Genomic DNA, 14074 nt, shown 5'->3' on the forward strand with positions numbered 1-14074 from the left:
AAAAGAAGAGTAGGAATCTTGGTTACTTGGTCTCTGAAGCCTGTGTCACACCGTGGAGAAGGCACTTGTGGTTTTGAGGTCTCCAGCAAGTGTCTCAGCTCTCAGAATGGCCATCCTCCAGAACCCACACCAAGGCCTCCAAGTGCCCAGCAATGAGGCAGCTGGAGGAAGAGGTGAGAAAATGTGATTCTAGAATATAGAATGTTGAAAATGAAAACAGCCCAGACTAGTTCTCACTGTTAAAGTGAACTACAAACAAAATGCAAATTCATGACAATTAAACCTGCTTCATTCTCATAAATTATAAAATACAAAGGTGGCTGTTTAATGACAAGACTCAAACAGTACTCCAAGGGGTTTGTGTCAATGTACAAAAGAGTCAGTGTCTCTGGGCAAGGCCCTCAGAGCACCCAGGTGGAAGGCTGCCTCCTACTGCTGGGCTAGAAGGGCCGTCCTGTTGGCCTTCATCTTCTCTAGCCGCTTTGCCAGGTGGCTATTGGTCATCTCCATCTCCTCGATCTTGTCCAGTGCTGTACGTAGCTGGAGAAAAAAACACAGTCACTTTACATGGTCGGAAGAAAGCCCAGCACCCTTTCCCTTCAGCTTTCTGGGAAACGGGAGTTCTGATGGTGATAGCCATGAATGCAGTCCCCAAACAGCTGCTGCTGCCTTTCTGTAGGCAGCTAGAGGACTAAACAATGGTGCTGAAAATAGTTTAAAGCACAAAACAAGATGTATAAAAGCTGCAAAAACTGATACCATCTGAAGCAAAACCCCAAAATACATTTTTATTTGCTGCCTTAACAAACAAACAAACATTCACTGTGCAGCCAACTGTGCAGGTCCAAGCCTACATAACAAGCAAGTGGCTCCACTATTTTTTTTTTGTCAGGTCTTCTTGGTTTTGGTTGAGACAGGGGTCTCATCATGTAAACCAGACTGTGCTCAAACTATCAGAGATAGGCCTGCTTCTGTGTCCTGAGTGCTGGGATCAAAAGTGTGCACCACCACACTTCACTAAAGTGAAATTTCTTATTTAGTGTGGAATTTTTCCACAGAATTCGTCTTTTTAGAGCTGTGTTCTCCAAGAAGCATGTTAACACCAAGTACCTCTCGCTGTAGCTTCCTCTTCTCGGCTTTCAGTTCATCTTCAATTTTCTCAGCGTTCTCAGCAGCAGTTTTGTACCTTAGCACCTGCCCTTCAAGCCGGCTGATCTGTGAATATGAGGACATCGGCTTCTAGGGTTTGCCACCACTGCTTGGCGGCAAAGGTGGAAGGGCAGCGTCACTGGGCAGCCAAGGGTCCCGGGGAGAAGTACAACTGCAGTCATTCACTATGGGGCCAATCTTTAGGCTTATGAAATGTACATGAGATTTTTTTTTTTCTTAAGAGGCACTGTTTTTAAATTCTTTATAGATAGATCTACAAAAACCAGTGAGAGCTACAGAATACTACAATCTAAAAAATTAGTACGTCTATTTCACTGTGAGCATGCAGAGGTCTGTGCTTGCTTTATGTCAACTTAGAGAGGAGGGAGCCTCAACTGAAAAAAATGCCTTTGTAAGATTGGGGTGTGGGCAAGCCTGTAGGACATTTTCAGTGGGGGAGGCCCAGCATATTGGGTGTTGCTAGCCCTGGACTGGCAGTCCTGAATTCTGTAAGAAAGCACACTGACCAACCCAGTAAACAGCATTCCTCCATGACCGCTGCATCAGCCCCTGCCTCCAGGTTCCTGCCTTGCTCAAACTCCTCTACGGACTTCTTTCAGTGATGAACAGTAGTAAGGAAATGTAAGTGATTTAAGGCCACCGTTCCTTCCCCAGGATATATTTGGCCGTGGTGTTTCTGCACATCGATAGAAACCCTGACTAGGGTTAGAAGTCAACCAGGTGTCTCCTGCCATGTGGGCCCTGGGGATCAAACTCAGGCTTGGCAGCAAATGTCTCTTAGCTGCTGTGCCATCTTGCTGGCCCGGTCCTTTGTCTTTAGAGCAAACACAAAGCTAGATTATCCTACCAGGTGTTCTCATGATGGCTTTTCAACTCTAATAGAGCTTTTGAAGAGATCCAGCTGCCAAGGCTACCCACAGACACTCAAAGGTCTATCCACTTTGATGTGTGGGGCTCAGAAGCATTTGATCACATTTAGTGGCATTTAAATCAAAGAAGTACTTACACTTTGTTCCAAGGTGGTTATATCTTGTTCTGCTTTGGAAAGCTTGAATTTGTATTCACTAATTTGTCTATTGGCATCTCCTAAAACAGAAGACAATAATGAATTACTCATCACCAGAGATGAAGCTGTGAAGTAGCACACAGAGGAGATGCAGTTCAGTTCTGGGCACAGCTCCTGCACCTCTGCTCAGCAGCATCCTAGCAATCAAGAGTCAGAAGCAAAGTCCACCTTTCCCTCTAGACCAGTAGTTCTCAATCTGTGGGTCTTGACCCATAATATCCCGCATATCAGATTTCTACATGATGATTCATAACTGTAACTTTGCTACTGGCAACGAGGTAATTTTATGGTTGGGGATCATCACCACATGAGGAACTTAGTTACTAAGGGGTCACAGCATTAGGAAGGTTGAGAACTACTGCTCAAAACTTTGAGAAAGGAAGCTCACAGGGTGGCAATGGCCCCTGCAGCCTCTGGGTCCCCTGCTTCTCTGAACCCAGCCTGTACCTTCCAGCTCCCAGGCAGTGTTTTTGCTCTCTCACACTCTGATTCAAGTCTTTGCCAGGCTCAGTAAGAAGCACTCATCTCCATAACTCTAGGGAACTATAACTTCTTCATCTCCATAACTCTAGGGAACTATAACTTCTTCCCTTGCTTATTCTATTTGCATTCTCTTTATGACAATTATGCTCTGTAATACTGATTTATGTATGTAAAGGGAAGGGTCCTGCCTTAGTCTTCTTAAATCTACTATGTGCCTAGCCAAATGCTCTACAGCATATGCCTCAACAAAGCTGAAATAAATGCTTTACAATAACACGGCAATATTATGAGTATAGCCACAAATCATTAGATGCACATCAACATCATACTCAAGAAGTTTAGAAATTGGGGGACTGAGGGCGGGGACGAAATTTCCACCAGGATCCTAAAGCTAACAACTTCACCCTTTGAAGATTATGCAGTTGCACAGTCTGTAGAACATAAATCAGATTTAACCCAACAAAGAAAATAATTCAAGTCTCCCAAAGAACTTTCCTCTATTTTCACAGGAACAGTAGTAGGCCTGCCTATGTGGTGTTCAGTACAAGCAGTTTTGCTACTGGGCAGTTATCACCTTAAAGTAACAGGAACCACGGATGGAAGCACCTACCTGTAATCCCAAATCCCAGCACTTGGGAGGCCAAGACAAGAGGACCATGAGTTTGCCGCCAGCCTGGGCTGCACAATGAGACTATCTCAAAAAACAGATAAAGCAGCTATCGCCAAGGCCACCTCTGGGAGTACAGAGAATATTCCACTCATGAGCTCTACAACAGAAGTGTTAGTCCCGTTTTTACACGCATATCTCCAATAACCCATTATCAAAATGTGCAGCTTCTTTATCACTTTCAAACACTGATTTCCTTCTCTATACAAGTCTACTTATTCATTTCCTTTGTCATTGAAACCCTACTCACGCTACAGGTCAAGCTGTGCTTCAGAACCAGCAGCTGCTAGTCCTGGCTTCCAGGCAGCCTCTCGGGTCATTTAACTTCCACCTGCAAAGCCCACCTATAACACCAACTTGGCGCTAGGAAGCAATCACACAAATGCTGGACTGTTCCTCTTTAACTTGGTTCCTTTTGAATGTGCTGCTTTAGCAGTCTTTCAAACCCTACTTGGGCCCTCTGGGATTGCGGGCATCCACTGTGCTGCTCAGGCTCACCATCCCAGCACCTAACTAGCCTTCCCACATTCTGTCACGTTCCAAAGCAATAAGTGAGAAGAAACTACTCATCAAACAATATGAGGGCCCTGAGGTCCAAAAGAGGAAGTAATACTAACCACAAAAATTATTACTAATGAGCTTCAAACCCCAGAATTCCTCCATTCAGCCTAAGTCCAAACAGGTCACAAACAGCCAGGATTTTAAAAGTCCATTATCAGGAAAGCCACTACAAATGAGAAAAACAAAAATCCCTAATCCCTATTGTTAAGTTATATATCACTACCAACAGGCTAACTATAAGAATGGATGCTGGGACGACTCTGCTGTGGGATTTAGTGTGAATACAATAGACTTAAAAACAGTGGGCTGGAGGGATGGCTCAGTGGTTAAGAGCACTGGTTACTCTTCTAGAGGACTCTGGTTCAATTCCCAGGATCTACATGGCAGCTCACAGCTATCTGTAACTCCAGTTCCAAAAGATCCGGCAACCTCTCACAGACATACTTACAGGCAGAACACGAATGTACATAAAAATAAGTCTTTTTAAAAAACACCACCACCATCATCAAACATGGTGGCACACATCTTTCATCCCAGCACTTGAGAGGTAAAGGGAGACAGATTTCTGAATTCTAGGCCAGCCAGGTCTATGTAGAGAAACCCTATCTCAAATAAACCAATGATACGGGGTCAAAGGTAGACTTCAGCAGCCCACATAACCCAACTCTATTCCTGGAATACATTCTACTAGTGCAGACCGGCCTGTCCCCCGGTACCTACTCTGCATCTCGATGAACTGCAAGTCTGAGCCGTTCTGCAGTCCGGCCAGGTCCCCAGATGTGTCGTCATTCCTGGAACACTTCTGCCGTTCTTCCTCTAACTGCAGCTTCAGTTTTCTAATCTGAAATGGAAGGAAAGGTCACTAGTGAGCTGCGTGTCTACGTTAGCTTCTTTCTCTCAGGCGTGCTGAGTAAGCAACAACATGGAGCTATAGCCCTAGACCTCTTTTCTACTTTGAGATAAGCTCTCACTACGTTGCCCAGGCTGGCCTTGCACTCACTCCACAGCCCAGGAAGAACCTCCTTGGAATTCTCCTTCCTCAACCTCCCATGAAGATGGGATTGTGGACCTGTGTCACCAGGCCTGGATGGAAAGTAAGTGTCTTGAGCTTGCATGTGGGCATGCAAGTGTGTGCATACACAGAGGCCACAGGTCTGTATCAGATGCCTTCCTCAGTTGGTCTTCATTTATTATGAGATAATGAATCTCACCAAACCTGAAGCTAATCAATTTGGCGAGCCAGCAGCTCCAGTGACCCTCCTGTGTCCACCAACCCAGTGACAAACTATGGTCACATGCTGTGGTGCCGACTATTGGGAATTCAAATTTGGGCCATATGCTAGCCCAGCAAGTGCTATGAGACCAGCTCCTAAATGCAGTTCTCTCAGATGAAGCCCAGGGGCAGTATCATATACAAAACAGACCCCTGTATAGCAAGTCATACAAACCAAGCACTGTTTTCCTGTGAGACAAATGGCTCTAGGCATTTGATATAAACTAGTATAAGCAGAAAGGAATGGGCCTCACAAACCAGGTGCCCCAATAAAGCTTTTGTTACTTGTGTGTGTTTGCACAACAGTACATCTTTTGAGTATTTTTTGTCTTACTAAAACAAACATTTTCATGGGTAGTTAGGACTTTCTGTTTAAAAGCTTTTTAGCAATAAGCTGAATACTTAAGAGAACTTTAAATACACAAAATTAATTGGAAGCACAAATGGCTGGCTTTCCCATGGCCTCAACTCAGCCCTTTGCCACTACCCAACGGGAAGGGCAAGTGCTAATTTCACACTCAATGAATGCACGAGTCTCAGGCACCCTGCCCTCTGTATACACATGATGCTGCCTTGAGAGAATTATCCATCATTCCCATCACACACAAAAGGAGGCATCCCTCTTCAGGACTCTCACGCACAGGGCCTGTACCATGCTTAACCTCGGCCCCCACACTTCTCCAATGCCTCTGGAAGCATCAGCCTGCCACCAACTGATGCTCCTGCCGCAGTCTCATCTCAGAGTGTGCCTTTCACCTCAGTACCCTCACAGAGCCCTGCCACTCCTGTAGTCTCACTAAGCGCTGCTGCTTATGCCTTCCAGCCTCCTACCTTAGCGTAGACATGGAATAGTGCTCTCAGGCTTTCCTCATGTTGCTGAACTCTCCTATTCTCACATTTTTGGAAGTCTGTTCTTAATCTCATCTGTTCAGATTAGGCTAACTACCTCACATCTTTACTGTGTACTGTGCCTCTGTCATGTTAGCTCCAGATTTGCACTCCCAAAACTACCCCTTATCTTAAGTCTTAGTCATTTCAATATACACCTAGAGTAGTGGCATGTTCCCATAATGCACCTCAGTTTCCGGACCACCTCCCTTTCAAGGATCTGTCATTTACCTCTTCTTGCCCTTGGCCACATAACAGACTTCATCCCTAGATTACTTAGTCCCACACACTCTAACCATGGATGCTCATCTCCCAGTTCACTCTCCCTGGACCCTAACATCCCTCAGCCACATTCACTTCACTACACCTGATCTCTGCTCAGAGGTTCTCCCAACACTGGTCATCCAGCTTAACTTCTCAGGCCAGTGTGATCATCACGAAGTCTTGCCCTGGTCAAGTCTAACTCTCTCATGATTACGTGCCTACATCATACAGCAGCTAGAGAAACACATAATAAAGTATTTACCGAAACATATAATACATATAATACAGCTTTTTGCAACTGAACTGCTCGACCTCTTTCTAGCCTACCAGAGGATGGACTTTCCAAATAAACCCACAACAATCTAGTTGTTCATCTAAGTTTCCTACATGTTATGAACAATGTATTAAACAATGGAGTAACACACTCACCGTTTCTAACTGACTGAAAAGAGCCAGGAAAAGAGTAAGTAAAATCACTCAAGTTTTCCCAAACTTGAGAATTAGAAGTTCCCAGAATCAACAAGGGCTACTACCATGCTTAAAAACTTCTGATAGAGAGAAAGAGAGTAAGACAGAAGGAGAAAGGAAAACATCACCCATGAGAGATCAAATCTCAAAATGTCCTGAGAATTGTTCTATTATTTATTATGTGTTCATACACGCACACACACATCTATGGAGTTCTCCCTTTCTACCTTATGTAAGTTTAGGGACTGACCTCAGGTGTCTGTCTGGCTTACACAACATGTGCCTGAACCATCATCTCACAAGCCTAGGCTTCACAATTCTGAGCAACAACCTTCAAAGACAGGAAGTGAAGAAATAGGCTTTTATTAACCTCAAGGAACATGACATCTTCAAGCCTTCAAGGTCATGGGAAATTAACAGCATACATGGTCTTTCCTAGGGAAGCTACTAAAATACATACCAAAATAAGAGAATGAAAGAGGAAGGCAGAAAGACTGAGAAAATGGAACCCAACCCAAACCCCAGGCAGAGAAAGTCCCCAGGCCTAAAGGCTGGTCACACCAACAAAGAGTGAAAAAGCCGCTAGTCCAGAATGGGTTGAGTCAGAGACTTGAAGATGGAACCCAGAGAAACCTGGTGTGTATCAGAACACCCTGAATAGGGTTAAACTACTGCCCCAAACAGTGGCTAACTTTGTGATAAACACAAGAAAACCAGGCACAGGGAACAAAAAGAAAAGCCAGCTTGAATATAGGCTGGCTCTCTGTGGAAGCAACATTCAGAGTCCTGTGGATGAAAACAGGCTGGCTACAGGAACAGGAAGTGTGCACGTGTGTGGCAGAGGCCTGTCTTCCACAGAGGAATGTCAACAGATGGTGCCTTTAGGGAACAGCATCATCCAGTCAGTGCCTTGCACTAAGGGTCAGCCTCACACTAAGGAGGACGGAGATGGTCAGCTGAGTGTGGAAGGGCCAACAGCAAGCTTTGTGTGCATCCTATATACTTTTTCAGACAAAATCTGAATTAGATTTTCTTCCTTTAAATGTCACTTGAATACTAACAGTAGAAAACAAGGAGAGCAACAGAACAAGAAAATTTGAACACAGGGAACTTCGCAGAGACTCATACTCCAACCAAGGACTATTCATAGAGATAACCTAGAACCCCTGCACAGATGTAGCCCATGCAGTTCAGTATCCAAGTGGGTTACATAGTAATGGGAAGAGGGACTGCCTCTGACATAATCTGATTGGCCTGCTCTTTGATCACCTCCCCCTGAGGGGGGAGCAGCCTTACCAGGCCACAGAAGATGACAATGCAGCCACTTCTGATGAGAACTGATAGTCTAAGATCAGAAAGAAGGAGAGGAAGACCTCCCCTATCAGTGGACTTGGGGAGGGGCATGCATGCAGAAAGGGGAGGAAGGGTGGGGTCGGGAGGGGAGGAGGGAGGGGCTTATGAGGGGATACAAAATGAATAAAGTGTAATTAATAATAAAAAAAAGAAAAACATTTCTAATTTTTTCATTGTTTTCCAGATAAGGTCTCACTATGTAGACCAGGCTAGCCTCAAGCTCACAGAGATCCACCTGTCTCTACCTCCTGAGGGCTAGGACTAAAGATGCACAACACTTTGCTCAGCTATTTCTAACAAGCATTTTAATTTATTGGCGTTTTATTGCCTATCTTAGATAAACTAATAGTTTCAGATGAGCAGATGTCTCACCTGTGACAGGAGCTCTTCCTTTTCTCCAGCAAGTTTCCGTAGCCTCACATCTGGAACAAGTGGGAGAGTTGTAAACTGAACTTGTAAGGTGCTCACAAATAGCCAACATCTAAATAACTGCATTACTTACACCATGAACATGAAAATATGGCAAAGGCTTGAATTGCAATAGAAAGAATACTTTATTCTCCCAAACATATTCCCAGCCAGTGACAGTTATGACATCAAATAAAATACCTGCTCCCAGAGCAGTGACTTTCTGCCTAGAGACAAACTGCAGTCCAGAGGAAACCATTTTGCTATTGTTGTTGTTGCAAAAATGTACAAGTTCTTCCTAGCTGTCTTCAGAAGCTCCCACCCATGGAGGGAATGTGGAGCAAGAGTGGGACCCAGGAAGGTGGGGCCTAGCAGTGTGCCTGCGATGGCCAAGGTGGGGCTGAGATGGCTAAAGTGTGAGGGGTGAGTGAGGTGCTCCAAGCCTCATGGTCAAACAGAGAGCATGGTGGATCTGAATACCTGGCTTCACCCTCTTCTTAAGCCAGTGGCTAACTTACTGCTCATTCAGCCTGGGCAGATGCACAAGGCAGCTTCTCCCTAGGCAGAAACTGGTCCCACAGGCTGAGGTGACATGGCTAGTTTAGCTAACAAAGCAGCTCACAGCCAGCAATGAGCCCATACTAAATAAGGTCGGCCATGTCGGTTCCAGTCCCTTTAGCCCCTGAAAAGGTGGAGGAGCCCCAGAGCTGCCCACTGTAAGCTTCAGTTCCATACACTATCAGGCTATGAACAGCTGTGAGTGGGAACCACAAGACAGTAAACTTACTTAAAAGATTTTTGTTTTGTTTTTATTTTTGTAACTTGACTGCATGGTTTCTAAGGGTGGGCTTTGTAAATGACATCATGTCAACTGTCAAAGGTGAGCATGCCTGCAGGATCTCCCCTCTAGCTCACCCGCATCCTGTATCAAAGTGCTTAATTATATTTCTAGAATTCTATATGAGACAGTATGCCTACTATTTAAAATATTTCAACCTGTGCTGTTCTTATAGTGCCTCACGTTCTCTTAAGAAAGCTCCACACACAAAACGAAGGTAGTTTTAGGTGAAAAGCGATGTGTATAAAGCTGCAGTGCTTCCTCCTGCACTTACGCACACAATGGATGGCTCTACTGCTGGTTTCCCAAGATAAGAGTATCTGAGGACAATGGGTCCAGATTCCTTCTTGGCTAAACAGCCCGTATACTGAGCCCAGCCCTACACCAGGCTAGAAGCCCGACAGCAACCAAGACTAAATAACAAGCAGTGTCTCACCTAGTGGCCCTTCTCCTGCTGACTCCAAGACCTGAGCAGCTTCCTGAGACACAGCAGTAATGGCTCCAACCACAGGTTCATGATTGACATCACCATTGGGAGTGCTGTCTGGGATTATAACTAAGCCATGTTTCTGTGGAGAAGAAAAAACTTAGCATCACAAACAATAACCCACATAGAAACTGTATGAAAGTTCTGTTGAGGCATCTCTGCAACAATGTTTGTTTGCATGGGTAAAAACTAGTTAGTATTAGTCATGTGATATACCTCTGTGGAGGAAATAGCTCATTCCACCATCTTATCAAGACTGTTGTTTATGGTCAGGAAGACTTAAGGCAAGAGGAGGGGATGAAGGCCCAGGCGGACATACCTCTGCTGTCTTCACTGTCTCCTGCAGGGCAGCCAGCTCCTCTCTGAGCACATCTCGCTCATGCCTGAGGCAGGAAATGTGTTCTTTCTGTCTCTCTAGGGCCTGGTTTTAGGCAGGGTAGCAAGGGCAAGAACAGCATAGAAAAAGAGCAAGAGAAAGGTGACTAATCCAATAAGCAGGTAAGGCCTACAAGCAGGAGGTTGGAAGCAGTGGCCAGGCAGGAAGGGAGCAGCCTGTGAGCACAGCTGGAGGAGAGTTTAAACAGAGAAGAGTGCTCATGCATGAACTTGGCAAGACATGCTCATCACATGAAGATCATCTTTACACACATAAACTTCCTGCCTGACTTCCTCAGTACATTTCCATTTGCTGAACAGCAACAAATCAACACATTTCGTTTCATGTTGAATGAAAGTAGTTAAGAATATGCCTGATTTTTAAAAATAAAATTGGTTTGGGAAGAAAAGCAAGTCTGGATATTATTTTAAATACCGACTGTCTGCTTGTCCTCCAAGTGTTAGAGCAAAGTACTCAGACACCACTTGATTGACCCAGGAACACATCTCCAAAGGCAGTCTCCACAACCTGCTGTTAACTTAGTTATAAACAAGAATGGTTCATTTGGTTTCCTGATACTCTGATAAAATGAGAAAAGCAAAAATATGACACAAGTGAACACTAGCCCAGCTGGGTAAGAGGTTAGGGGTTTCAAATCTAGCTATAGGAACCTGACACAACCATATCCAACGCACTTGATAAACAGAAGGCCTAAGGGCAGCACCCACCCAGGAGGCACTGGTCTTGGAGCACTGCTTGCACTGGGGACTTTACACAGAGGGTTTGGAAAGGCCGGTGGGCGAATCTGAAACCTCACCTAAGTACTAAGACAAGAGCAGGGAGCACAGTAACCTGACAGCACACTGCTTTCACAAGAGCCCTTCTACTACATAGTTCTCCTGTATTTAATGTTTTCTCTCATAACCAAGTCAAAAAGTGCTCAACTGCTTGGTTACTTATGGCTAGAAAGTGTCCCCGGTTGTCCTTGTTGCTCAACACAGGCTCTCCTATTGCTTAGGCTAGCCTTGAATTTGCTATATTGTCAAGGTTGACCTTGAACTTCTGGTCCTCCAGTGTCCACCTACAGTGGAACAAAAGGCATGTGGCAACATGCCTCACTCTGACCAAATGGCAGCAGCAGCACAACCGTGCAGCACTGACTGTCACAGCAGACCCTGACCTGGTTGTGAAGCACCGCCCTTCCCTCTGTGACGCACTGCTTAGCTAGCTCCCTGTCCAAGGGGACACCAAGGGGAAAAGATGAGCGCAGTCTCTTTTGGGTCTAAAGCCCTGCCACACAGTTTTATCGCACAGCCTCCAGAGGCTGCACCCGTTCATCACCCCCACAGTGCTGGGGAAGTGGGAAGCCCCATCCTTGCTTTTACACAACAGAGTCAACCTCTGGCTTCTCTCCACGAATGGTGGAGATTCACAAATCTGGAATATCTCCCGTTACCTGTCAGGTGGCTCAAAAGTCTAGATTCTGAAGCCTTAGATGTTTTCTGCGAGTGTTGACAGCTTGACAACAAGCACAGGAATATATCCTGTCCAAGGCTGTCCCTGAACCATGTGGGTTAGATGTGTTATGGGCACAGCAGTCACCCACACCACAGGTTACGTGTTACAAAAGCATGGCATGCAGTTGTGCTACAATCACAACATGTAGCTGAGGAGGTGGTCACTTTCACAATATGCTCACTGAATATGAAAGACCTCTCAGGAACAGACCGCTCTCATGTTAAGAATTCTAGCAAACACTAGTGCATGGCTTTTGTGCCTCCTTCCACAATTACAGTACTGGGTTTTGTTTTACTTTTAGATTTAAAATTTTCTTCTTCCCATAATTACAGATAGGAAAATAAAATAGATCCTGTATATTTGTTCATTTCACCACAAAACTTGAAAACTACTGAACTACCTTATAATTGAGTCAAATGTATTTGTTCTAGATCTGAAATCCTCTATGTTGCTGACGGTATAACCATCACCCTGTGTTTGCAGGCAGCAATTTCCTCTGCCAGAAAATCAGAGTAAAAGGTTCAGCTTTGCAGAGATCTAAATAATTCTGTCAAAGACCTAACATCTAATCTTAGCAACAAAAAGTTAAACAGAGATGTGGAACAGGCTGAGATAACTGCAGCTGAGAATTGACTGTGGCTGGGTTGGCCATCAGCTCAGAGGCCTTTTTATAGTCACTGCTCTGTTCTGCATGAGCACCTGTGGAGAGCTGCAAGAAGCCAGCAGTCACCCAGGAAAATGAGAGAAAACTCAGTTTTAACCTGGGACCTGTTTTTTCAATATGTTCCTAGATTTTATTCTTGAAAATGAAATCAGTGATGAGTGATGCATTGGGTATTGAAAGCAAGCCCTTTGCAAGTAAAAAGCTTGGGTATGGTGGATTCAGCCTGGGCTACACAGAGTCTATCTCAGAAAGAAAAAGAAAAAGAGCCATGTCTAGAGATATAGCTCAGTAGTAGAGGATTTGTTTATGAGGTGTGAGCTCCTGGGTTTCATTCCTAGTACTGCAAAAAGGAGGGGGAAAAAAGGAGAGATACAGAGACATGACAACTCCAGATAGAAAAATAACAAGTGTTGGTGAAGAGATGGAGAAATTCCATCCTTTGCTCATTGCTCAGGGGAATGTATAAGGGCAGAATTGCTACCAAATACAGAATGGCTGGCCCTCAAAGAAACTAAATAAAGTTACTAAGTCATTTAGCAATTCCACTTTTGGGTATATACCCAAAATAACTGAAAGCACAGCACCAAATAGACAAGTCCACAGCAGTGAGAGATGGAAGTTGCTGTCCAGGTATCATTAGCAGATAAATAGAATACACGTGTCCAGGGTAATGCCAGTTAAGTTTCAAACAGTGAGAGCATGTGCTGTGGTTGAATACCTGGAACCGTAGCACTGAGACAGAAATGGGAAAGTCAGCCTGAACCACAGAGTAAGACCCCACACGAGAGAGTGAGATTCCTTCATTCATTCTTGCACATACTCCAATGCTGATGAAGCTTTAGGACCCTGTGCTACTGAAATAAAGGAGCCATACGTGGACAGGTGCCATATGCGTCCACTTCAGGGAGGAACCTTGAGTGGTCACCTCGGAAAGGGGGGAGCAGTGGCTGGATGGGTGAGGAGGCGGCACTGCTTGGTGGGTAGACGGTTAGCTGGAGAGGATGGGAACAGTGCACATGAATGTGGCTGAATTTAACTCCACTTGACTGTACAGTAGTTCAGATGGCAAATCATTATTTGTAATATATACAATTTATAGGAAAGCTAAGGGAGGAATAAGCTGCTGTTTCAGCGGATAAACTTTTTAAGTTATGCTGAATGGAAAAAAATCTAAATTCAAAAGTGTTACACACTATAGGTTTCTATTTATACAGCATTCTTCAAATGGCTAAATTACAGAGTGGCTCTTAGGACTGGCAGGCAGAGGTAGGAGGAGTATCTATAAAAAGAAGAAATGGAAGTGGCTGTAGCTTCACCACAGACAGTGATGCTGAACACAGCTTTGCAAGATGTGACACTGGAGCGAAGGGTGTGCAGGGATTTCTTGGTAGCACTTCTTACACTTGTACGTGAACCCTAACTTTCCTCAAAATAAAATTTTTTACGGCACACAGCACTCTCTGGAGTCTCCTCACTCCTCCCACCTCTAGGTGGGTTCTGGAGATCAACGCACTTTACCCACTGAGCTATCACGGCAGCCAATAAAAGTTTACTTTTTAAACTTATTTTTAAAACTTAAATACATTATAT

The 14074-nt window shown here is 44.6% G+C and overlaps 1 protein-coding gene across 11 annotated transcripts in view; it reads right to left on the reverse strand.

Moving 5' to 3' along the window:
• Positions 1 to 301: 301 nt before the first annotated feature.
• The window catches only part of Lrrfip2 (LRR binding FLII interacting protein 2), a 96819-nt gene continuing 83046 nt past the window's right edge, over positions 302 to 14074 (reverse strand). For 8 of the 11 annotated variants that reach the window (XM_021654668.2, XM_060385179.1, XM_021654665.2 and 5 more), the window contains 7 exons: positions 10246 to 10347; positions 9876 to 10008; positions 8566 to 8615; positions 4668 to 4788; positions 2177 to 2256; positions 1111 to 1215; positions 302 to 540 (listed from right to left, as the gene is read on the reverse strand). In XM_021654668.2, coding sequence (XP_021510343.1) covers positions 430 to 540; positions 1111 to 1215; positions 2177 to 2256; positions 4668 to 4788; positions 8566 to 8615; positions 9876 to 10008; positions 10246 to 10347 — 702 coding nt within the window. In that variant the 3' untranslated portion in view covers positions 302 to 429. The remainder of the gene's footprint in view (positions 541 to 1110; positions 1216 to 2176; positions 2257 to 4667; positions 4789 to 8565; positions 8616 to 9875; positions 10009 to 10245; positions 10348 to 14074) is intronic. The other 3 variants (XM_021654671.2, XM_021654669.2, XM_021654670.2) reach the window with 1 other exon arrangement.

Source organism: Meriones unguiculatus, chromosome 6 (genome assembly GCF_030254825.1).
Source record: "Meriones unguiculatus strain TT.TT164.6M chromosome 6, Bangor_MerUng_6.1, whole genome shotgun sequence".
Classification (NCBI taxonomy): domain Eukaryota; kingdom Metazoa; phylum Chordata; class Mammalia; order Rodentia; family Muridae; genus Meriones; species Meriones unguiculatus.